Source organism: Pteropus vampyrus, unplaced genomic scaffold (genome assembly GCF_000151845.1).
Source record: "Pteropus vampyrus isolate Shadow unplaced genomic scaffold, Pvam_2.0 Scaffold77, whole genome shotgun sequence".
NCBI classification, from domain to species: Eukaryota; Metazoa; Chordata; class Mammalia; order Chiroptera; family Pteropodidae; genus Pteropus; species Pteropus vampyrus.
Genome location: NW_011888858.1, coordinates 5,856,345 through 5,883,039, shown reverse-complemented (window position 1 = coordinate 5,883,039; position 26,695 = coordinate 5,856,345). Strand labels below are relative to the sequence as shown.

The 26,695-nt window shown below is 41.2% G+C and overlaps 1 protein-coding gene and 1 long non-coding RNA gene across 2 annotated transcripts in view; one reads left to right on the top strand and one right to left on the bottom strand.

Moving 5' to 3' along the window:
- Window positions 1-773: 773 nt before the first annotated feature.
- Window positions 774-22,424, bottom strand: LOC105293784. The gene is made up of 3 exons (XR_896009.2): window positions 22,082-22,424; window positions 21,082-21,161; window positions 774-2,197 (listed from the first exon to the last, which is right to left on the bottom strand). It is a non-coding gene; the product is annotated as an uncharacterized LOC105293784 (long non-coding RNA).
- A 701-nt stretch (window positions 22,425-23,125) lies between these two features.
- The window catches only part of DCUN1D4 (defective in cullin neddylation 1 domain containing 4), a 71,583-nt gene continuing 68,013 nt past the window's right edge, over window positions 23,126-26,695 (top strand). Inside the window, 1 exon segment of the mRNA XM_023532133.1 lies at window positions 23,126-23,309. Coding sequence (XP_023387901.1) covers window positions 23,126-23,309 — 184 coding nt within the window.

The following is a 26,695-nucleotide window of genomic DNA, read 5'->3' as shown; positions in this document are numbered from 1 at the left end:
GTCATTTTAAGCCACCTATGTTTTGGGGTAATTTGCTCTGCATCACTACATGACTAATGTAACCCCTTGCATTTTTCATGTTTAGGGAACTTTGAGAACCTGGCAACAACAAACATATTTACTTAGTGTCTGTCATATGCATAGTACTGTGTTTGGCACGTGGTGATGGTAGGAGGTGTCACTTAACTGGAAAAGACATTGCCTTTTCCTCTGGATCCTAATCACCAAGTTTGGGAGGCAGAAAGCTACAAAGACAGTTTGAATAGCAACTACTGACTATTGACCCTCTACTGAACTAACATTATCTCCTGACAATGATACTGCATGGTTATGTAACACAGATGCCAACTGGGATCTTCTAACCGTTCAGCTCTGGATAAGATAGCCAGAATCCCCATTCCATTTCCTCCTGAAGACCATGTCTTCCCCAAGGTTTCTGTGAATTGTGGTAGATTATGGGGCAAGGTTCACATTTTTATAGTTACCTCTCATTGATCTCCTCCCACTGTCATATTTCAGTTCAAAGATGGTCTTACTCTTGCATTTCTGACACTTGGATTATGCTACAATACAAGGTAAATGCAAGGAGAGAACACACTGAATGCACCTAGCCATTGCCTGGCACTCAACAGGTGCTCAGTATTTCCCAAAGTTCTGGGGAAGCGGATCTACACACAGACAGCAAGTACTGCCTCTGCACTGTGCCAAGCAGACATAGAACTCTCTTTGTTCCTGACTTCCTCAAAACAAAGTAAAACAAAACAGTATCACCATGTGTTTTAGTGGGTAGCAGGTTTTACTGAAGATCTGTAAAGACAGAGAAGGGGTTTACATTAATAGAAACTCAGACATCTTTGGACAGATATTTAGATATTCCCTTGTTTTACAAATCTTTCGTCTTCTCCAGATCATGTAGTTTAGGGATCTCCCTCTTGTCTTCTCTGGTTTTCCACACCTCCTCCAAATTTCTGTTAATTTCTAATGCAAATCAGATTTACTATCTGTTTTTCTTAGTCTCCGTATTCATCAAGCTCTTGAGACCTTATTTTCTACCTCAAATAGCTTATCGAAGATAGAGACTTCAATACACTTCTCAGTAAATGATAAAGTTTGAATAACAAACTTAACTTGATTAGCACATATAGAACAGAGTCCCCAGTAACTTCAAATTACTCATTTTTTCAAGTGTACATGGAATATTTTCCCAAATTGACCACATGCTGGATCAAAAAACAAGATTCAACAAATGTCAAAATATTGAATTAATATAGAGTGTTTTTTCTAATGATAAACTGAGCTATAAAAAAAAAACAAAAAGAATTAGAAATCTCTAAATATTGGCAATTGAATAATTAAGTAATCCATAGGTCAAAGAAGAGCTCATACTGGAAATTAGAAAACATTTTTAACTAAATAGTAATGAAAACATGGCATATCAAGAGATATAGAACCAATAGGAGATAGAGATATACATAGATATAGATATAAGTAACTTGAATAGTAATTACTGACTTGACACTCTGTTGAGCTAAGTGCTTTACCAATATTCTCCTGTTAATATGCATCTTCCAACCTGTATGGGTGTATCTGTGTGTCTGTGTCTACATCTGTATCTGTACCTATATCGACATCTGTGTCTGCGTCTGTATCTGTATCTCCATCTGCATCTACTTCTACCTACCTACCTAATTACCCATTTGCATTACCTATTTGTTTTTTTCTCTAGAGAACCCAGACTAATACAATATCAAAACTAAAAAGAATGTTAAATGAAAGGAAAATTATAGGTCAATCTCTATAATATACATGAATGCAAAATTCCCAAGCAAAATATTGGCAAACCAAATCCAGCACTGTAGAAGAAGATAATACATTATGATCAAGTTAGGTTTATTCTGGGAATGCAAGGTTCGTTTAACACTTGAAAATCAACCAATGTAATTCTCCACCTCAATGATATATGTAAAACTTAATACTCATACACTTTGATAAAACTTAATATTCACTCGTTATTAAAAAAAAGACAAAACCCTAGCAAACTAGGAAGGGAACATAATCTAGTAAAGTGTGTATATAAAATCTAACAGTGAACACGACAACAGTGAATTATTGAACACTTTCTTCTTGAGATCAGGCGTGAGACATGGATGCTTGCTATGGCCACTTCGTTTCATTCTGTCTTAGCCATGCCACAAGGCTAGAAAAAAACAAATAAGTATAAGAATTGGAAAAGTAAAATTGTCATTATTTCAGACCATACAATTGTTTATATAAGAAAACCCATCAGAATGTACAAATAAGCTTTTAGATTTACTGGAAGCAGAAATCAAGAGGAAAATATCCACGGTAGGATGAACTGGAAATAAATCAGCACTCAAAAGAACTGCAAGCCTGCTTCAAGTCATCTAAGTCCTTGTTCTTTAAAGTGTGACTGTGGACCATCAGCACTGCATTAGTTAGGGTTCTCCAGAGAAACAGAACCAACAGACTATACATGTAGGAAGAGATTTATTATACGGTTTTCGCTCATGCAATTGTGGAGGCCGAGAAGTCCTACAATCTACTGTCCGCAAGATGGAGACCCAGAAAAACCAGTGCTGTAATTCAGCCTGAGTCTGAAGGCCTGAATTCAAGGAATCAATGGTGCAGATTTCAGTCTAGGTCAGAAGGCCTAGAAGCAGTAGTGCAGAAGGCAGAAGATCTATGTCCCAGCCAAAGCAATTAGGCAGGAAAGAAACAGGGCCAATTCCTCTTTCCTCTACCTTTTGTTCTATTCAGGACCTTGATGGATTAGATAATGCCCACACGTATTGAGGAGGGCGATCTACTTTACTGAGTCTGGATTCAAATGTTAATTCCATCCAGAAACACCCTAATAGACACACCCAGAAATCATGTTTAATCTGGGCACCCTCTGGCCAGCCAAGTCGACACATAAAATTAACCATCACAAGCACTGAAATCACCTGGGGGTTTGTTAAAAATGCAGTGTCAAGTTTTGCCTCAGTTTCACTAAATCATAACTTGCACTTTAACAAGATCCACAGGTGATGTCAGTTTGCGAGGCCTTGATCTTGGTGGATCAAAATCTCAAGCCCTGAACTGAAGTTAAGGTGATTCTGGATGCCCCATGCCCCTAGACACCTGGCAAAATAAGTAAATAAAATCCAATTAACAATCAAAAATTTTTTTCATTCACAATGTCCAGTACACAATAAAGGATTACTGAGCACACAAAGAGTAAAACACCATAAACCATGATCAGCAGAAAGCAATAGACAAGGGTAACAGATATATCGAGGCTTCAGGTATGGGGTTTATTAGATATAGACAATAAAAACTGTGCTTACTGTGTTCAAGGACATAAAAGCCAAGCTTGAACATTCTGTAAGGAAACAAACTATAAGAAGTAACATCAGATTTGAAAAAAATTCTAGAATTCTCGAAAACTCTGTAACTGAAATTAATAATACAGTGGAATTGTTTAACATAGAATAGACAAATAGCTGAAGAACTGTGAGACAGGTGAGAAGAAACTTAGAGGTAGAAATGGAAGGCTCCCAAGGAATAAGAATAAGGGGGAAATTCGAATACATCTTTTTAATATTTGCAAAGACACTATGCTTATTCTACACAGAAATAAACACATTTAATAATCCCTTTACACCTTCATACAGTAGTGTGCTTTGCGCTCGTCAGAGTTTATACTTATCACTAGTTTTAGCAGAAAGTACATGGAGCACCGGTATTATTTAGTTCCTCTAACCTGATGATGATTATGCCAGTGCAAGCATAGTAATTCAGAGCCTGTAACCTTCCTGGCCTGGTACACGCTGGCTGTTGCTGATTCTTGGGGTAAAATAAAGGCCCTTGATGTTTTGGGTGGTGTGAGGGAGTGGCTAAAAAAAAAATCAGTTTTCTGATTTCTGGGCTCTTCTGAGCAGAACCATTGGGCTGCCCTGGAGGAGCAGGCTAAGGTCTGGTAAAGTGGGTGGGAGAGGAGGCGCCAGTCTGGGAACTCGAGTTGCACTGCTTTGGAGACTGACAATGTAGCTGAAGACATAGTGATTACCGAACTGGTGTAATCTGTCAACCCAGCAAAATACAACATGCTCTTAGCTCACCTTATTTGTCAAGATTCTGAGGAAACCTATAGATTAGAAATTAAGTAAATTCTATGGAAATGTAGGGTTTAAATCATATTCTGTGACTTGATCTGGGATGACTGGGAGTTCTGGGGACCTATGTCCTCTACAGTTCCAGCCTACTTTGGAAGAGAAGGAAGTGTACAGATTCCTTTGTACTGCTTCCTAGCAGAGTAAAACACTACATAAACATTTCTCTGTTTTTTGTTTTTGCCATATAGAAACTTTCTAACAATACCTCTGTAAGCCTTTTCTAACATTTCTGGCAGTTTTCCACTTACATTTTTTTCCTTTAAAATATTTAGCTAGATAGCAAGATGTTGAATATGTTTTCATTTTTTTTTCAATATTCCTTTTAAATTTGAGAATTTAGTTGTTTGTGACCTTAGGGGAACAGGTATTACGGAATGAATGTTTGTGACCCCTCAATCCCTAATTCATATGTTTAAATCCTGACCCCGGATGTAACACTATGAGTAGGTGGAGCCTTGGAAAGATAATTAGGTCAAGAGGGTAGTGCTATCATGAATGAGATTAGCTTCTTTGTAAGAAGAGACACAAGAACTTTCTCTTTTTGCTCGCCATCATTTGAAGATACTAGAAGACAGCCATCTATAAACTAGGAAGAGAGCCTTTACCAGACACCAGATCTGCTGGCACCCTGACTTTGTACTTCCCAGTCTCCCAAACTGTGAGAAATGTTTGCTGTTTAAGACCCCTAGTCTGTAGTAATTTGTTATAGCAATCCAAACTAAGAGAACTGGGTTACTAAAATAACCCAGTGATTCTCACTGTGGGGTGGGGTGGAGTGGTCTGTAGACTGGGGAAGGCAGAAACATGGGGGAAAGTGGAAACATTCAAATCTCTCCCTTCTTTACAGTGGACATAGTGTTCATGGCCGATGTCTCCTCCAATCTGGAGACCAGACTCTTCCTTGCTTGTTCGCCAACCAATTTTCTACTTAGTGGAATCTGGCAATTCAAGAGATGCATCCTCATGCTTCCTGTTTCTCATTTTTTTTTTTTTTTTTTTTAGTTATAGTACATTTTTTAGATGATCAGATGGGTTCAGGGGACAACGAAAGAGAAAAAGAAGAAGAAAAACTGCTTATCTGCTGTATTGTGGAGTGGTGAATTTATCTTATTTTATATAGTTGAGTCAGTAGCTATTTTGATTCCCATGTATTTGGGAAGCATCCAATTATTTTAGCCATAGCTTGCAATGAGCTAATAATGCACTCTCTCTTTGTTAGATTACCTTAATCTGTACTAAGGGGCTCTAGAAGAGTTAATGCCTTGAGCTGACTTCATTATGTGAGCAGCTAATAGGAGCACTAACATAGTTAAGTAATTTCAGAATAAAGGCATTACATAAGACTCTAGAATAGAAACCACTTAGTCAAACACTGATTGATAACATTAATAATCAGACACCCTTAATAAACTATAATTTCCCCCCACATTCAAGTTTTAGGCATAAGAGGCGAATCATAAAAGAATATGCCTATTTCAGAATCCAGAATCCATAATCACAGGGCTGAAAAAGAACTTAGAGATCACATAAATCAGCGCTCTCGCTTTGCAGTTGAGAAACTGAATTTAAATCCACTAGATGATATATACAAGAACAGCTAAATAATAGAGAAGCTGGAACAAGAATACAGTTTTCTTTCCCTGTTCCAGCATTCCTCCTTCCACATGATATTGCCTCATAAAACTTGGCGGGGGAAGCATTTCCAGGATATATCATGAGGCTCTGATAGATAGTCCAAACCTCTACAACATAAAAGCTGATGTCCCAAATTGAGTTATGTCCGTCTGTCTTACGCGTGTCTCAAATCCCCTCGGCCCTGGTCTCAGCGCCCTCCTGGGACAGAATCTGATCTTTCACCTGCACTTCTGTTTCTCCTTCCCTTCTCCCTCTCCCCAAGCTCTGGTGTAGGGCTGAATCTCCTATGGAGATTCTGTGCCAACTGCTTCTTTGTCCTTATTTCTCCCACTCACTTTGTTAGTCCTAGTGTCAGCAACTCTGTGGAAATTCTACCTTCCCCATTTTGTGAGGTTCCCTGATCAGAGGGAGCCCATGCCCACTCGCTGGCTAACTGTGTCACTGACAGATTGCCTGGCTGGCTGGTTGGCTCTCAGAGTTTGTCCCTCTCACTTTCTCTCCCTCTTCTACTCCTGCAATGTCATTCCCTTCTTTTGTATTTATTTGTTAAATTAAAAAAAATTATAGAAGTTTCAGGTATACGGCATTATAATTCAACATCTGCCCTTCCCTTCTTAAGGAGGCGGGACCTTGCCTATGCAGGAGGCTAGAGCATTAGAGACTCAGGATCTCTCTTGTGTCTAGGGACATTTAGCTCCCTCTACCCACAGCTGGACTCCTTCTTTGAGGTGGGGGTCTACCTCTGTCCTTGCTTCAGTTCTACTGACTAATTTGAAGGATTAGGTTAATGATCTCCAAACATTATAATGTGTGCCACCATATCAGTAAAAAAAAAAAAAAATTGAGCATGCACTCTCAATATATTTACTTATAACTTACATCCATATATCAGATATAGGTAAAGCTTAATTTTTTTTGAATAAAAAGGGATACAAATAGAAGTTATAATAGTTTTTCCTTGTATGTCCCCACTCCCCACTACTGAATTGAGCAGTGGGTGCTCTGGGACCCACATCTGGATGGGCTAAGTAGGGGTTCCATAATAGTAATAATAATGGTTGTCATTTTTTGAGCACTTACTCTATGCCAGACACAGTACCAAGCCTTTACATAAAAAGTTCCACTGAATTTTTGCAGGAGCTCGTGTGGTAGGCACTACCGACTCTCATTTTATTTTCAAAGAAACCGAGGCTTAGAGATGCTCTGTGGCCACTAGCAAGAGGCAGGGCAGAATCAAAGCTAGATCTCTTTGACTTGAAGCGTGTCTTTGTCACCGTGCCACGCTGCTAAAGGGAAGAGAGCAAACATTTGTTGAATGCTGGGAACGGGGATGCAGTGCCCTCTGAAAGCTGCCATCCTACTGGGCTCTGACATCCTGCGGGCCCCCTAGATCTGACTGAAAAGGGTTTGATAGGGTTGAGTATATATCACGAGGCTTTAAAAAAAATTCTCTGTATGGAATTAGTTGTGGGAATTTTTAAAGAACCTTAAAATGTATAATTATGCAGTGTACGGCACATTTGGAATTCTATTGGCTTTCTGTTTTAGAATCTTGCTGTTATTTATGGCCTTATTTCAATGGGAAATGCATTTTAAGTTTCAAATACTCAACTTAAAAATTAACTTTTTAATAAATCAACTTTTCACAATCTTTTCAAGAGTTTGGATTTCCTGAGCGATTTACTAAGGCAAGAAAATTATCACAGCATTTTGGAAAAGATTTTCAACAAGAAGCATTGATGGAATTTTCAGATAATAAGAGTACCACGTTCTTTCAATGTTCTTGTTAACTGAGATTACTACTTCAAATCATGGTTCCGAATTCCTTAGTGAGACAACTTAAAGCCTGAGGGTATATTCTTTTCTCAGCTGGAGTTTGCATTAGTATCCCTTACTCACAAAGCCTTGACCTTTGCCAAAGGAAAGAACAATAAAGTGAATGTATTTCTCTTCATCTTCACCACTGTCACCTGATGGCAACTGATTTTACATCCCTAAACAGTAATGGCAAATGTTACGAAAAATACTAACTGTAAACTCCTGTGGTCAGAGACCATATTTGTTCTTTTATAAAATATAGACCAAACATGTTTTTTGTTTACAAATTCTTTTCCGTGTACAATTTCTTTTTGATTCTCACAATCATCTTTTTAGCTAATGTTTGAAAATCTATTATTGTTTAATAAACTATGGCTCATGATTCCTGAGTTAGAGGTTTGAGCAGTGCATGGCTGGGCAGTCCTTCTCTTACATGTGGCGTTAACTGGGGTCACTTGCTGGCATGTGGGTGGTGGCTGGGCTGGACCAGAGAGTCCAAGCGGGCTTTACTGACATGACGGTGTCAAAAAGTATGTGGTTATCTTTAATCTGCCACAGCCAGATTTCAGGAGGTCTTACCTGTATTTTCTAGATGAGGAAACCAATACTCAAGTTAATAGAGTTGACTTAATAGAATGGCACATCTAGTAAGTGCGGAAGGTGGGGCACTACCCAGGACTGCTGAAGGCTAGTATATGTATATTGCCGGACACCTTGTTGGACTCAGATATTTTCTGAAGAGCACAATATGCTAATTCTGCTTCTCTTTTGCTCCTCCTCTTTTAAAACGATTGAAGATCCAGAAGGGCTCTTACGTGTCTATATTTCTGAACAGGGTACATGTTCCCATTGCCTCTCTTTTCCATTTGACTTATTTCCTTTCTGTGGCAGGAATGAGGTGAGGAGCAAGGGGGAAAGGGGAGAGGACTTTCTATAAGAACTGGCAGTCGGGATAACCACAGTGGCACCAGCTGCTGCCCCTGGTACATGCTGCTGGGTTAACATCGTCTTGAGTTTTGAGCAAGCAAAGGGCTTAACCCATGGCAGAAGCACATTTATTTGAGGTTAATGGGGGTGGGAAACTAGTCAGGAAATAAACAGCTGTGGGGCGAAGAAGTACGTATGAGCCATTTCATTGGCCAACATGAATCAGTCTTTTGGAATCTGGTTTTAAATCGACACATTATTCAACAAAAGCCAGAGCATATTTCACAGCAGTTTTTCTGTACAGTACAAATGGCTTTTTGAAAAGCACCTCCTAGTACATGACATTTGCTCTATCGCTTGGATTTGGTCACAGGAAATCCCGGGTTATCTCTGGCAGAAGGCACTCTGTCTTTGCTAATAAGCCATGCTTCCACTTTATCTCAGAATTTCAAAAGATGCTTATTTTCCTTCTAGTGAAGCAACGGCTATACTAATCCTTTCCTTTTTTTCCTGTTACAATGGAGCCTATTGCTATATTATATAATATTTTTGTTATAATTATATAATAATGTTATTAATTATATACTACATTATCTTATTTATATTATAATTATATTGCTCTAATAGCCTATTGTTATTGCTACTGCGGCCTACTGTTATAGTATCCTATAGATTTAAATTTGTGTGCCAAGTCTGCAAGCACCTTGTCTCTCTTTCAAAATGCTGGGATTTGTTTTATTCACTGCATATAAATCTGCCTCAGTTTTCACAAAATAGCAAAAGCACTGAAAAAGTCTACAAGAGCACCTTGGAAATCTGTATTATATGTGAGCAGGGAAAATTCTCTTCCAGTGCTTCTGAATGTAACCATGCTGAATAGCACATCACTTACCCAGAGCAAGGACTTCAAAGTAACAGTAAAATTAAAGTTCAGTCAAGGCCTCGTTCACTGGGAACATTTTTGCTTTGTAGATATCAAGTACCACATGTACTTGCAGTGGCTAGGATTTCCATAAAAGGAGTAACAGCAGTGCTAGATTGCAATATCCAAAAGTGATGGTAGCTGCTATCGCAGAGGGAAAAAAATTAAAGCAGAGGAAAGATGACAGTAGAGTCTGCGGAAAACGAAAGAACGGCAGAGCGCTTGGGCGCTGTGGGGGAATATTAGTGGGACTATGAGCTGTGCCCATCTGATGTGTCCCTTTGTTATCTCCCTCATTCGCAATGTCTGAGGCTTGGGGATTTGTTATTTATGAAGCGCCTACCACCGAGCTTGCCTCTCTGGCAAGGAAAATGAGTATGGCTCAGTTTAGTGCAGTGTCTTTCATTCCTGGAGCTGCTTAAGACAATTATCTGAGGTGGAGGAAAAATATTAATTACTATTTTATTCCACAGTATTTCTGTGTTTTAAATTTCTATTTTTGTGTTGTGTTGTGTTATGATAGCAATGCTATCGGAAATGAGTTCCGTCACAGGCAATATGGAGATCACCTGGGAACCCGTTAAAAATGCAAATTCTTGGGTCCGATCTCAAACCTACTGAATCTCTGATTCTCTGGGGACGGGCCCGATGATGATCTGTGCTTGAGCAAGCTCTCCAGGTGATTCTGATAGCCATTTAAGTTTGAAGAGCAAACTGCTTTCTAATATGTATTATATATTCAAAATAAATACGTACATATGAGAAATGCACTTGGAAGTCCTTACCGATGGGATGCTCAAACAAAAAAGTTTGAAGATGATGCTGTGGTAGAAACATGCGGACTCATGAACCACTTGCAACCAGGAGAGTCCTGGCTCATAGAGCCAAGCTAGGCCGGCTCTTCTCCTTTTTGCTACTTTGCTAATCAACCCTGGGATGGGGAAGTCATTTAGCTTCTTTTTCTTCCTGGGTGAGCTTAAGCAAGTCACTTAATCACTTTGGAAAATGAGAACAAAGTGAGATGTTACTATGGTACAGAATTGTTACAGCAGCGAAATGAGCTCGTGTTTACTGGAAGCACATAGTGAGCCTTGAGCACAGAACAGATGCTCGGTTCTTCTTTTCCTACATAGTTGTAGACCCCACAGTATCAGCAGTTTAAATTCTTCTGCCTGCTAGGGTAGATCTATTCGTCCTTAAACACATCAGAATGTTGCATGTATGGAAGCCAAAAAACCTCTCTTATACTCTGTAGGCTATGTCTGTTATACTTTGTGAAGCCTTGACATGAAGACAGATGGAGAGGGCAGCAAATGAGTTTTTTCAACATATTTACCCTTTCCAAGAGTTGCATGTAATTTTCCACTGAAATGCCAAACTACAAAGAATAGCAGTGTCAGTGATGCTGTAGACTGGAGCAGTTCCACATTACACTGTTGTGAAGAACAGCGAGTGAAACCCATTTCTGCTTATCTTGATAGAGCGAGTAGCCTCTGATTCAAGCTGTGCATGCTTTAGCCTGGCAGCCAGAAGCAGCTAAGTTAGTTCTTGTGAGACGGTAAAAAGTGAAAAGTGTTGGCCAAAGCTTTTCCCTATGAGACCTGGGAAGTTTCCTTAACCATTAGTGTTCAGAACAATCTCCTGGGGAGCTTGTAAAATTGGCACATTTCTGGGCCCCACTGGCACTCAGCATGTAGAGATAGAATAAAAAAGCCTTTGACTCTTTCTTATGAAATCAATCCCGCTAGTTCTCCACAATCTAACTGTAGACAAATCAGAGCCATCTATTAACATAAGTATTAGCAGGAGGCTGCAAATGCTCATGGTCAGTAGAAACCATGGATGAACTTGGTGGGTGATGAGAGAAGTACAGAAAAGCCACTCTGTCCTATAATACTTTACCACTTCTTCTAGTCATGGTGAACAAAATGATCACTAGCAAGAGTTAATCAACTCTTAACTCATGAAATGTTTCTGTTATGTGCTGGAGACAGTGCTAGATCATCGAAAACAGGGCTCCAGCTCTGAAGGTGAGGTGGCCTTATAGAGTAGAGGTTTCTAACATGGACCGATGGGGCCTGGAGTAGTGGTGAGGCCCACTGGACTTGGGAGGATAAACAGTTGGACTAGCTTGACTCTCTGAGCCGGGACTCTCCTGGTTGCAAGTGACAGAAACCTAATTTGAATTACAAAGAGAAAATGTATTGTCATGAAACCAATCCCCTGGAAGAGTAGGGGATCAGCTAGGCTTCGGAAGCAATTGGAACCTGGAGTAGAAGACAAAGCCACTGCATGGGCTGTTTCCTGTGTCTGGAAAGCTCTTCCCTACCACTTAGTATACCTACTATTCATTATTCATGTGTCTCTAGTCACCTCCTCAGGGAAGCCTCCCCCGCCCACTACTTATCTCCCTAACTTGATCATACAGAGTCTTAGCTGATTTATGGAAGACTTTAGGGCAAAAAAGAAAAAGGTGACCTGTTTGGGCAGACTAGTATGTGCTAGTGTGTTAAGAAAAAGGTACCCCTTCCTCTGGGCAAAGACAGCAGACTGTAAGTGGGATTTCAGCCCACTTGCCCCACTGGCTGTGCTCCTTTGTTCGATGCACAGACTGTACAACTGTACAAAGTTACTGAGTCAGATCCTATATTGTATGCTCTCGGAAGACTGTGTACCTTTCTTACTACTTGTCAAAATAGCAGTTTTACTTTGCTTGCATGATTTTTTAAGGAATGTCTCCCCTGCAAGACTGTAATGCCCACAGACAGCAGCTGGTTATGTTTTTGCTCGACGTGTTATTCCTAGAGCCCAGCGGTGTCTGGCACACGAAAGGCCCTTGATAAATAATGTTTGTTTCATGAATAAATGAATGAACAAGCAAATGAATGTTTGTTTCTTTATTTTTCTGGCTTTTTCTATGAGATGGGAGCCATGGTTGCTGGCAGCTTACCTCTCCTTAATTCTGATTTTGAAAATTTCAGGAAAGGATGCTGATTGGCCCAGCTGAGATCGCATGCTCATAGGGAGTGGGAGGCGCCCTGACTGGCAACCCATATCAAACCACTGTCTGATAAATGGTGGGGTGAGCAGTTCCTCAAAAGAAGGGAGGGCTCTTCCTAGAGGAAGAGGGAAGGGCTGGGCAAAAACAACTCTAGATGCGTCCCTTACTACCATTGACATGCTATGGGTCTTTGTTTTGTCACCTATGAAATGAGAGAATGTGCTGAGCTCATCTTTGAGATCATCCAGCCCAGTGTTCTATTCCCTTTTGTTCTGGTTCTGGTTCTGTTTCCTCCTGCTGAATTCTGTTCTAGTGCTGCAGGTGTTATTGGAAAAAGACATGACTGTGGGCAGCCTCAGTCAAGGAAGTCTTCATGGAGGTGAGTTTTGAGCTGAGTTGGAAAGGCTGAGGACAAGGAGTATATGGAGAGAGGAAGAAGGGGAGATGTTTCAGGGTGAGGGGTTGGCTGGGGGAAGTATGTTAGGTATTGGTGTGGAGCCATTTGTTTGTTAGGAATATATTTTTTAATGTAAATATCTTTGTAAGGGGTATCATGTTTACTCATCCATATTTTCCCCTGAATTAGTTTATTCGAGAACAGCAAGCTGGTCATCTACAAGAATCTGAGGGAATGAGACATTGGACAGGTAAGTTTTGATAATCAAACTAGGTCCCGAGTACAAGCATCTCTAGGGTGTATCAATTAGGGGGATCACCCTGGGGTTTATATACACTTTGCATGTGTGCTGGAGAAGGGCAAAGTAGTAAGGGAAATTTGCTCAAACAGCAGGAGAGTGACTCAGGGAGGCAGGGAAGAAAGAAGTGTCTCCATTTTATAACGCTAACATGGCATGAGGCTCTTACACATGCAGTTGGCCCTAAACCCTTCCCATGATCGTTAAGTACAATAACCTCCCAGCACCTGTCTGCTCCTCTTCCAATTCTTCAGGTGACCCCTCTGTGGCTTTCCTCAAGGATATTGTTTAAGCTCATTTAAATCTTTTTCAATCTTGTTCTTGTTGGAGTACAGTGAGGTTTGCCTTGACTAGCTAAGGATGGGCTTCATACTGAAAATGGAAGTGGTCTGTCCAGGAGGGCCGTCCAGCAGGCACCGTAGTGGGAGCCCTGGGCACCTGGAAGGGGAGCTAGAAGGGGGAGAGAAGGTTCACCAAGGGGAAGAAGGAGCAGTGGGCAAGTGATGCAGCGTGACCCATGTGCAATGGCAATCCTTTAAAGCTGAACTGCCTGTAACAACACTCTGCTACTTTGGGGCCTACTCTAACATACCCCAACATGTAGTCTCTATTGCTGGATCCTCAAAATCTGTTTAACAAGGAAGAGGATAAAGTTTCATATCCTAGAACTGGAGAAACTGTATTTCTTGCTGCCACGAACGTTGGGTAGAGAGCACACTGGGCATTTGCCCCGGCCCCTAGGACAATGGTGGATTGCCTATTGGTTCTAGAAAAATAGGTACAGCTTCCACATTAATGAACTTGGAGTGTGTGTCGGGGGGGAATGGGGTGGGAAAAAAGCCCTCTGTAAAATGCTATACTAAGAAGCAATGTAGCATAATGATGAAAAATGCAGATTTGAAGCCAGTCGGCTTGGGTTTAATTCTCTCAGTTCTGTCATTTACTAGCTGTATGATTTTAGGCAAGTTAATTTATCCATCGATATCTCAGTCTCCTCACCTGTAAAATGGGTTAAATGAAAGTTTCTACCTCTTGGGATTGTTGGGAGGATTAAATGAGTTAATACGAGCACTAGAACAGTACCTGGTGCCAAGTCAGTGGGACTTAAATGTTTGCCAATATTTATATTCCCTAATCTATTGTCTGTGAACTTGAAATGTTGTTCCAAAGCTAAAGTGATAGAAAATTTGAACGGTGGCTTAGAACAGACTAAGGTTGTGGTGATGGAGCTTCGAAGCCAGAAAAAAAGTAATTGTGTGATGGAGGGATGGAGAATAAAATGGAAGCAGCTGTAGTAGGGACTCCAGGCCGGACTCGCAGGATAAACTGACCAGATCATGGGGGTGGGGGCAGAGTAGGTGGGAGGCCTAGAGTGCAGTGGGAGCTGATCAGGGCCTGGGGTCAGGGGTTGAGGGCATGAAACAATTAGATGAGAGAAGGCAAAGGGCAACTGTAGGCAGGGTAGGACCCAGTGTCTGGGTGTAGGTGGCTGCAGAAAAAGCAGTTTTGTCTGTAACCCAGTTTGGAACTGGAGGTGAGTAAAACGTGGAAAGAGATGTTTATTTTTGGCAATTCCTCTCCACAGTGCACTTCTCTCTCACTCTATGTCCAATACTTCTATTCTGCTTTGAAAATGCTGCCCCCAGAGCTAAGTTCTCCTCCCTTGCCACTGCTCCACAGCCTGAAACTGTTCACTTCACCCACCAGTTCCCTAACAAAATTCCCGTTATTTGAGAGCAGACTCAGACGTCAGCCCAAACTGGGAGAAAAGCTAACAGAGAAACTCATCTCTCACTAACAAAATTACCGAAAGCCACCGACTAGTCCCTAAACTGCCTAGATTTTAAAAAGAAGATACTTATAAACTCAAATGAATACCTATCCTAGTAATTCTTAATTTAAGCAGTGATGGAGTGGACATAGACAGGTTTTGGAGAATCATCATTTTCAATGAATCTTAACGGGGCTATCACTCTCAAAATGTTCAGGGTATTTGCTTTAACCTATTTTGGCTAAGGCAGCTTAACAAAGTAAAATGTAAGTATTCACATAAGTTGGAAGAAGTATTTTTCAATTCCGTAAGTTGGTGATTTGTGTGTGTGTGCACGTGCGCGCGCCTCCATGTGTGCATGTGTGTATGTGTGTGTATGTGTTTGTATCAAAATTCTTTTTCTATTTTGGAACCATTAATTTATTTCTTAAATGCTTGGATTCATTGCTTTCCTCATACTAACATGGCTCCTGTGGTTGCTTCAACTGAGAGTTCGGGTGTGAGGTGTCAGGAGGTGTAGGGTAGCCGAGGGAGGTATAACCAGGTTGTAGGGGCTGGAATCTGCTTAGTCACAGGTTTTTGACATCCTACATCCTCTTCCTCTCTAAAACATGAAGTTCTTACTTCCATAACATGGTATCATCACCAAGGAAGTGAGCATATATTTTCTACAGCTCCAGTCCTCCTCGTCTCTCCCCCATTTCCTATTGCTGTCTGTGGCTCCATCCACTATCCCAGAATGCTTCACTTTGCCATAATGAGATGCTCGGCTGCTGTGCAGCACTGACATCTGGAGATGGATGGGGCCTCCTGTACTGCCCTGAGAGGGATGTTAAAAGACATTGTATTCATGGAAGCAGGATAGAAAAGGCGAAGAGAAATGAAGAGCCTGACAACACACAGAAGCCATTGTCCAAGTGAAATGGTTATTCTTTCTGTCCATTCTCTGCTAGCTGGAGTAACTGAAGCAATGCTATATTTCTGAAAGTCACTATAAAGGTCATGCATTGTTTAGATTCAATTGGAAAATTACACCTTCTGAGATCGATTTAATGCGACATCATTAGGACTTGATTAGCTCAGTGCGAATAAGGTGAAAACACCCAATTCAGAGAAGAGCATGTGGTAATGAATAAATACATTTTTATTCAAATACTCTTTTAAATCCCCAGTTAGGTGTGACTTCTGTCAAATAAAAGGCTCTGAGTAAAAAAAGGAAAGTGTTGGTTTAAGCGTCCTGTAGTTGTGCTAGAGAAAAAGATTAGCAAAAAAAGGCTGATTAATGCTGCCCTAATAGTCATGTGTCAAGAAACCTTGGAAGTGAGAAATAGTTTTAAAAATAACTGAAAATTTTCTCCATATCTAGGGGAGGCAAAAAAAATTCATTGCTTAATGAAATTGAAACACTAATATCAAATCTCAGCATAATTGGAAAATTCTTAGCTTTTCTGAGAGATCCTTAAGATGGCTGCTTCAAAAAGAAAGAAACCAGGATTTTCTAGAAATTTAAAAATACAGACTCATTGTTACTTGAAATAGTCTCAAGCATAAGAATTAGCCAACTGTACCTCACAAGATTGCATTAGGTTCACAAAGAAATACGTGACAGCACATAATTGGTGCTCATGTATTCATTCCTGCTTCTCCTACTTTTATAAATGCTTTTACATATTTTATCTTATTTATCCCTTATTTATTCCTTGAAGGTATTACTCCCATTTTTGTAGATGAAGGAACTGAGGCCCAAACACGTTTAATGCCTGTTCAAGGATTTAAGTAGTAGGGTTTGAGTCTTAATTCAAGCTGGCCCAAGGGTAATACTGAAAAACATTTTGCCTTTGCCTCTTGGAGATTAAAAATCTTTTATATCAGTAACTGTGGCTCTCAGGGAAAGGTAATGTTACTTCAAGGTACAAGGAAGAGAAATTATTCATTTTGGGAACACAATACGTGTCTCTACTCATGTAGAATCCTCTGTAATTTATTACAATCTGTTTATTTGTTTAGGATGCCATCTTTCTATATTCACGGGCATTTCCTATATCCATTTGAACCTCCAGTATCAATCAATATTCCTTAAGTTAGTTTCCAAAGGGTTTGAATGACACAACATTGATATTAGGTACTGTCTCTCTTTCTCTTTTTTTTTTTTTTTACTTTACTGTGTAAAGTCTCACATTTCAGTTCCAAACTAGGCTAATTTCCCATTTGGTAGCATGTCCTGGGGAAGGACTTTTGAACGCTAACCATAAATTCTAGAAGGGATGAGGGAAGCCAAATTAATAAAACATGTGGAGTCAGGGACCAGCTTAGAGGAAAAGACAGATTTGGGATGATTTGGGATGTGAGGAGGAAGAGTTTATTCAAGAATGTGATGAATACTGTAAAGTGTCACAATCTAGCATTTATTGAGTATTACTATGTGCCAGGTGCTTTTAAGTGCTTTACTTGAATTCATTCATTCATTTAATTCTCATAACATATCTATGAGGTAGGTCCTATTCTTTTCACTATTTTGCAGATGAGGAAACCAAGACAGCAGTGTGAAGTAATCTGTCTTCTTAAATGGTAGAGCCAATGAAATTTTGATCCAGACCTTCTGGCTCCATAAAGCCTAGGTTCTGCTTCAGAAAAAATGGCAAAAGATTAACTTTCAAGGCTAAAGTTTAACTCCCTCAAAAATTTAGCTCCCAAGGCTAAAATGCTCAGTGTGAATTGGTTCTAGAAAGTTCCATCTGTTAAGGTTTTTGTTTTTTTTTTTTTTTTAATATATATATATTGGGAGACACATCATAGTCCCAGTGGAAGGTGCTGAAAAATTGCAAGTCTCTTGAATGTGCATTATGAGCCCACTTGACAGGAACACATCAATTCTATGAAGTAACTTGTAGTGATAATAAAGAGGTTGCTTGTGTTTGTCAGTGTTCTAACCTCTGGTGTAAGATAGATGGGAAAAGGAAGCTAATAAAAGAAAAAGCGTAGTAAAGCAGGATAGAAAGCAAACAATGCCAACTTTTCAGCTTATCAATACCAGTTTTGAGAAGCTGCCCTCATTGGTGACACTGAGGAAAATGCCTATTTCTATGCTTTTCTCATTAACCTGATAATTAAGACCTGATTGTATGTAGGTATTGAAAACTGAAACCAACATTTTTATTACCCTAGTAGCATCTGGCAAGTGGCTATCTGCAAAACTGTTCTATATATATGTGAAAAGCAACATATGTTATAGTGACAGTCATATGTAATTAAAAGCTTAAGAGCTGTAACTGGTTCCCAATAACACAGGCCTCAGTGGTTAACAGGGGAATTCCAGTATGCTGAAGAGGCTTCCCTCTCTCACTGATATATCAGAATAGAACATTTACTACATTCAGCAAAGCCTCGTTAGAGATTCTGGATAAATAATCTTATTGATAATATACCATGAAGTAGATACTTGCTGTTGAAACGAGGTCACAACGATAAAATAGATAAGATGTAGTAACCTGGAAATAATCTTTCTGACTGATATTTTTCATAGTATATATCTACAAAGGCATCCTGAGTGATTAGATATTCAACTCAAGAAAGAGGCCAGATTTCACTCTCTATCTTTTAAAAGCACATTCCTATCCATATTATTGTATCCTTATAAATAAATCTCTCAGGGCATATATTAACCTGATTAAAAAGAGAGGGAACTGAAGCCCAGCATGGGAATGTCATAACATAGGGAGTTTGGCTATTTAGGGACTCTGTTACCTATTCTGAGTAGCAAGTTATTGGCGTTCTCTAAGCCTCAGTTAACTTATATAAAAATTGGGGATAATATTAGTACCCCATTGGGTGGTAGAATAATTTACAAGCAAAGCACCATAAGAGTAGTGCCTATTGCATTGGAAGTGCTAAGAAAAGGTTATCATTATTTGGGTTAGCAAATTGTCAGTTTATGAGTTTGGAGAAATAAACTATCCTGACCTCTATGGATATATAGATATCAAACAATGCTGGTCCATTTATACATGAATTTTTTTCCATAAGTACTGTAAATATATTTCTCTCCCTTGTGACTTTAACATTTTCTTTTCTCTAGCTTATTATAGGAATATACAGTATATAATACATTTAATGTATAAAATAAATATCAATCGACTTTATGTTATTGGTTAGGCTTCCAGTCAACAGTCGGCTATTTGTAATTAAGTTTTGCAGAAGTTGACAGTTATATGTAAGTTTTTGACTGTGTGTGGTGGGGTCAGTGCCCCTCAATTCTGCATTGTTCAAGGGGCCATTGTATTTACTCTTTTTTTAATTTTTAAATTTCCATATCCCGGAGACCCCGTGAGATTGACATTTTGTGACTACTGGAGTTCTATATACTCTCTCACTGTAATTTGAAGCTGAAATTAATTCTACCCTGGAGTGTGTTCTTTCTCATTCTCTTCAGATTTTACCAGGGGCACATTTGTGTATTTGTCTGAGCAGGCCCAACTTTATTTCAGTCTTGAGGACTATGCTATACCTCATTCTGTACCCCCAATCCTACTAACAATTTGCAGGAAAAGCATGCTATAGTGGGGTTTGTAGAATTTAAGGAAAAGTTTTAAAATTTGATTAAAGAGCTCTGCTATTCTTTCTCTCAGTAGACTTTTTCATATCAAATTTTATTCTAACCTTAGTATATTTAAAAATATATCTGATTAAAATGAACATTGTACGACTAATAGAAAAAGCTCTGATTATATAAGATATCATTTGACACAAAGTAACTTGCTTTGTTATTACCTTAAAGCAGTAACCTGGTGAAGTGAAAAGGCAGAGAGACTGTATTCCTAAATATCTCTACCCATCACAGTTCTAAGACAATTATTAATTCTTTTTCTCCAAAGATTTAATATAAACATACAAAAGTGTATCATTATTATCTCAGTAAACATCCCCACAGGGATCAAGTTATTCGGGAATGCTACCAAAGAGAAAAAATTAAAATGTATTATATATTGAAAAAAGTCCTTACCGATTTCAATAAAAAAGGCAATATTCTAGCTCTGAAGTATAGAATTTACATTAGATTTATATAATAACTTTCAAACAGGAGAGAGAGTAGTTTACCTATCTTTGGAATTTGAAGCTTTGATATTGGACAGTGTGGTGCAGGGGAAAATACTTGGTCTAGGAGTTAGGAAACTTGAGTTTAATTAATGCATTGTTATTAACTAGCTGAGTGACTTGGATTAGACATTTAACTCTTTCAGACTTCAAGTCTCATATTCTTAAAATGAGGAAGTTGGATTTGATAATCTCCAAGGCTCCTTCCAGATCTAAAATTTCGCATTACAGTCAACATTCAGTTTCCTATAAAGAACAGTTAATTAGGACCTACTATTTGAAAGCACAGTACTAGGGAGATAAAAATTAACGTGACAGGTTTCCTGCCCTCAAAGGTTTAGAATCTTGTAGATTATTAAAATGTTGGGGTAGTATTTGCAGAAACTTATGTAGTCATTTAATTATATCTGTTTTATTATTCGTAAAACACATGGGGGCAGTGGGGTTTACAGAATGAGCTTTGCCTCTCAATCTTCAGGCTGCAACTGACCAACTATAAAGATCTGTGTAAATTACTCTCTAAGTCTGTTTTTTATTTGAAAATAATCATACTGACCCAACTGATGCTGAGAAATAACAAAGGTGGTACATTCTGTACATTTTTTAATGGACACCCTGTGCCAGAAGAGTGCTGGGTGCTAGAGGAGAAGCAGTTGGAGGTCCCTCATGTAGCTTAATCGTTATATACATTATTACAAAGTGTGCTACAAATGAATTCATATAGCAAACAGCTACCCAAAACAAATTGTGGGCTTCAATGAATTTAGTAGTGTCAAGAAGCAAGCTCACTTCAGTACAAGATAACGACTGTGTCTCAGTCCTTAAATTACCATGATAAGCAGTAAAAAACATACAAATATTACATATACAAAATATTATGATCTTGTATAAACTACATAAATTTATTTCCTAGATGCAGAATAGGTTGAAAACATAAATGGGATAAAGAATGCAGGAGCAGCTTTTCTGCTGAGAGTAAGGACGTTCTTAAAATTAAATTGCCCAACAAGGAATGACCTATTTCAGAGTCCAGACGTACTTACCCATTTCTGTGGGGCGCAGATGATGCTTGGTCAGGTTAAAGGTCACCAATATGGATGAGATTCTTGTCTAGACAAGAAACCTAAAGTGGATAAATTCAGGTTCAATTCCGAGATTCTATGATTAGATGAAGTGATTCATAAATGTTTGAATGATAGAAATATAAGATTATTTTATAAATTATAAAGATATGATGCATTAATGAGATATTATAGATTAAGAGGAATGGGATATATTATGAGAGTGGTGTGGGACGGGAACTGGTTTGATTTCATTCTTCCAAATATCTTGTTTCTGGCATAAATGTTACATTTACGCCCTGAGTTGAGACCTAAATTTCAGAACCCTGAAACTCAGAAGCCTTGGATGTAGAAATGTAAAACCAAAACGACTGTTGTTTTCTTATGGTTGTAGTGTCATCCATTCTCTGAGGTGGGATCGGTGTGGAACGCTCTGGTGCTGGGTGGGGCAGGGCCTTGGGATGCAGGGAAGTGTGGTGTATGTGTGCTGTGGTTGGAGTAGGAGGGAGCGATCCTCCATTTATATTTCAAAATATATTACTCTACAATGTACTGAGTGTGATTAGTTGGCTTGAAAGCATTTAAAAAACTGGTCAGAACTCATGAAAATGGTGAGAATTCTTGATTTAGAAAATGCGATGGTCAGAATTCTCGTAAATTAACGCCTTCTGCCAAATAACAGCCGTTTTGTTTTCTGGACCTCCTCCCAGCATCAATGATTTAGGTTCTGTTAGTTTACATTAGTTGTCCTTCGAGGGCTGGTGACCTGGTGATGTAGTAGGCTGAGACTGAAGTTCAGAGTGTGGCCCTGGATTTCCGATTTGCGGACCCAACCGTACATATGTCTGGAGGATGGACAATGCCTGTAACATTCCCCATTCGTCACAAATGGGGAAGAGTGTATTAAGTCTAGAAAAGAAGTGCATTTCAAAAGGGGGGAGAGGATGGACCGTTGCACAAGAAAAGGGAATTTGTTCCTCACCAGAGGGTTTGCTGTAAAAGAAGACCCGGCAATTCTTTATCCGGTTTTCAGCTGTAGGAAACAGTTAGTAAGAGAAGTCCCAGTCCAAGTTCGGCGTGGACTGGGTTCCAACAGAGAGCCGCTCTGAGGCATGCGAGGCAAGTAGGAGATCCGAACGCGATGGGCTAGGCGCGAGGTATGGGTTACCTCTCTTATTTGGTGCAGCGGGATAGAAGATGCCCCTACTGCGCTTTCCGTTCTCGGTTTTTCGGGGAACATTTCGCGTGCTTTGTTTCAGATACCGACCCATCTTTCTCGGTTGGTCTGCACCTCCACCAATCCCGCCTGCGACGGGGCGGAGCTTCAGGGTCAAGGTGGACCAATTCCCCAGCCTCGCCCCTACACGCGCTTTCAGACTCCCGGGGATGAATGACAGCAGCGGAGTCCAATCTGCTACTCCAGAGCGTGGCCTCCGCCAGGGGCGTTACGGGGAAGAGAGGCTGGAACCAATCATATTGAACCTCAGGGGGCGGGGCCTCGTGCCAGCCCCAGACCGGCGCTCGCCGCACTCCTTTTGTCAAATGAGATACGCGGAGGGGCTGTTCCCCAGGCGAGGTTTAGCCAATGGAGAAGGCGAGGTGGGCGGGCCGGGAGAGCCTGGCCGCGGGTCCTCAGCTCCCAGCCGAGGTGCGCGAGCCGGTGGGGGGGACCGCGAGCCAAGCGCGGGATCCGGGGCGGCGAGCCGGGTGTGAGCTGCCCGAAAATGCACTCGGATGCTGCCGCTGTCAGTGAGTAACAGAGAGCGAGCGGGTCGGGGCCGGACGGCTGCCAACACTCTCCACTCAGGTCTCGCGGTTCCTGCGCCCGTGCCGCCTGTCCCGAAACGCTCCTGGAGTCCCTGCCTGGGAGCCACCCCTTCTCCCGGGGCCAGGGCGGGCGGTGACGCCGCGGGCAGCGCGGGGGCGGGCGTGGGGGGAAGGGGCCGGCCTGATGGGGGAGGGCGGAGGTAAGGGGGGTGGGGACTGGCTCTATTTCAGTATTGGGGGAAGGGGGGCGGGATGTGTAATGAAAGGCTGGGACCGGAGTGTCTGGGGTGAATGGAGGTGGAGGCAGCGGCGGTGGCGGCGGGTGCTAGCGGGCAGGGCTGGGAGGTGGCACCAGAGTGGGGGAGTGGGAGCGAGCGAGCGGGGCGCAGGGGTGAGGATTTCCTAGGGGCTGAGCGGTGCCGGCGGTTCCGTGAGAAAGGCGGGTGAGTGCGAGGGGAGCGCGGGGGCGGGGACAATGGGAAGAAGGGCTGGTTGGCGGGGTGGGGGGGAACAATGGGGTGCGGGAGTGGGGGCAGCGGCTCAGTGGGGCAGGAGGTAGGGCAAGGAGATGAAGGCTGATATAACGGGAGAGCGAGATGGTGGGGGTGTTATGGGATAGTTGGGGAGTCCGGCGGGCGGGAGGAGTATTGGAAGGCTAGTGGGGTAACTGGGAGTGGTAAGAGGGGCAGACGTTGGGGTAATAGGATGGAGCAGGTTTTGGGGAGACAGGGTAATTGGGAGTAAGAGGAGAAGAGGGGAGGATTTGGGGTGAGAGGATGGGGGCAGGAGTAAAGGAGGTGCGGTGTGGTGAAGAGCTAGTTGGGAGGAAAGGGAGATTGGGAGGGGCCAGGGCAGGGGGAGGACTGTCAAGTCCCGATACAGGCTGTGCGGGGTGGGGGGTGGTGTAATGTGTCAGGCTGTACGTTTCAGAGAGATGTTTCCTGCCTCTCTCCAACCCCGCATCAGGTCCTTGGAGAAGGGAGCCCTGAGCTTCGAGGTGCGGGGAGAGGAGGGGGCGGGGTTGAGGTGGAGGGGGCGGGGGAGGTTCCCCGAGGTTGGCGCTGGTCGCGGTTCCCCTGGAACGGCTGCAAGCGAGGTCAGCGCTGGCGCGGGCTCCGGCTGCGGGACTGGGAGGCGGGGCAGGGACGCAGGCTGCGGGTTTTCCGCGGCGGGAGCGGGAGGGTCGGTCCTGGAGGTTTGGTGGGCGGTTTTGCGCAGGGGAGGTGTCAGGGTCCCTGGCGGTCCCTGGATTTGGCAGTCTGTGACGCAGTTTTCTAATTTTTGCTTGTCAGGTGTGGAGGCTGGTCCTTCGGGACCTGCTTCCCTGCAGGGAGCATCGCGCCGAAGGCCCCGCATAGAGCCTAGGGGTTGCAACCTCTCCTAGGCGAGCAGGGAGAGCGCTTTAGGGGTTTCCTTTAGGGTCTGGTTCCAGTCGCCGGGTGTGAAGGGGAAAGGCTCTCTCTCGGAATTCTGGGACTTGTAGTCCTGGCCGCGGTTGGGTTGGGTGCACGTGGGTAACTGTGGAAACGAGTCCCAGAATGCAGCGCGCCTCTCGGAGCCTCCCTTTTCTGCTAACTCGTGCTTTATTCTCGGAGGACCCCGGAGCAGTCTCAGGAGGGTCTCCTACACCCTGGGGCTGGAAACGATTCACTATATCTTCTTTTGTCAGCGGGATGGGGAGAACCAAGCCAAGTGTAGCCCTTTCACGCACACTTGGGTTCTTGATCTCGAAGTTGATTTCCCTTACATTTGCTGGCTTTATTTGTAGAATAAATGCTTAGTCTTGAACCACCTAGCACATAGGCTGTGGGGAAAACATTCAAGATCCAACACAATGTAAAGCAGCGTTTAGAATGGTGTATTTATTGTGGCATCTATTGTATATAAACACTAGGTTAAAATGTTGTCTTACATAAATTTGAGAATGCAGTGGAGACAAATGTAACCCTTGTGCAGATAATACAAGTTATACATCTATTTCTTGGGCTGTCTGGATTGCCCAAGGATGAAGGGACTTTTTGAAAAAAAGTCTTGAAATGAATTGAGGTGATGGAGGTGACTTAATAGAATTTAGGGTGCTCCGGTTTCTAAAGCCCTCATGAAAGCGAAAATGAATAAAGGGAATATATAATGTCTTCAGTTTTCAAAGAATCATGGGAAACAAATGAGATGAGAGCAAGATAAACTCATTGGAGGACCTTTAGAGGTTTTCACGTTTTTTTGTTTTTAGATGAAACCTATAATTCCTTCCCCGTGCCTTTGTAATGTTAGAGACCGCCCTCTAAGTCTATGGACTTCCCAAACATCACATTCTTTTCAAGTTCCCTTTATCATATGCAATGATTAAAAAAATCTAATGTAGAGGGCCATAAGTTTAGCTCAAAGATGACAGATTATTTTTGTGTGTTATGTAAGGTATTTCGAAACTATTGGTATCATAGCCACTAGAAGAATATTATTATGACCCTAGTGATAATTATTTTATCAAAAAGTCCTAAGATTTGGAAACCTAGTATGGTTACAAATATACTGAATTTGTGTACTTGATTCAGTGATGGTTCTTTTCATAATGGCTGAAAAATTGGGCAATGTGTGGATTTTTGGGAAATAATTTATATCTTTAAGTTTGTGATGAAATATTGAGGATACCCTTTGTGATATGTAAATATGTAATATGGATGTGTTTTTTAAAATGTGTATTTAACCCTGGAATTTGCTCTCATAAAGGGTAAAATGTATGAGGTTGAAGACAGAAGTTGTAATTGTCTTCAAGATGGTGTTTTTTAAAGAAAATATTAGGCTAGTCATTTCTTTACTTTTTTCTTTATTACATTCCAAAGGGCAGGTTCCCTTTACACACATAAAACCCACCCTCTCCCTTAGCCCTCCAAACCCTAGGTTTCCATACATTATCAGCTTATAAGCCCCTGGTTTTTAGGTTCCTCTTGGATTTTTGGCGTTTCAGGAGGTCCTTTATTTTCTTGTGAACTTGGCCATGCATTTAAACAGATGTTTCTTATACCTTAGTATTTTTGGACTCTTTTATACGGGGAAGGATTTTTTAGGTTATCTTGTCTATCACGTTGCCAAAAGTCTCCCTCATTTTCTCCACCTTAGATCACTTCTGTATGTTTATTCTTTTCTTTCTCTATTTCTGCTTCCAAGAAGTACACCTACTAACACTTGATCACATTTTGTCAAATGTTATTTATCATTATATCCTCCTGTTTTTAGCTGCTCCCACAAGCTCTTATTAGCTTATTGCTTTCTTCCTGACCATAGTACATTATTCTCATCTTAATAATAATAATAATGTTAACTCAGCAGTTTAAAAATCAGGCTGTTGGAAACTGACCTTGCGATGACCTCTGTTGTGTCAGGATGCCTTTGGCAAGTAACAATACTCAACTAAAAATGGCTTGAATATAGAGTTTATTCAGTAGCAAAAAGTCTAGAGCTGTGATTTCTTATCTATGTTATCTAGATTCGAAGGCTGGTGCAGTGTCTCAACGATCTATACATCTTTTAAGAATCTGTACATCTTTTTCTTCCTCTATTCTTGGTATTTTGGCTTATCAAAAAAAGCTTCAGGCTCATTGCCTCATGTTTGCAATGTGGTTGCTGCAGCACCAGACATCCTGCCTATGTATGAAAGGGAGGGAAGGAGTTTATTTACTTACAACTCTTTCTTAACAGAGAGGAGTCTTTTCTAGAAGGTTACTTTTCAGTTTCATTAGTTAGAGCTGATCTCATGCCACCGCTGCTTGTGAGGGAGGTTGAGAAAGTGAAATCTGGCATTTTTCAGCTGTTTTTGTGGGATGTGGCCTCT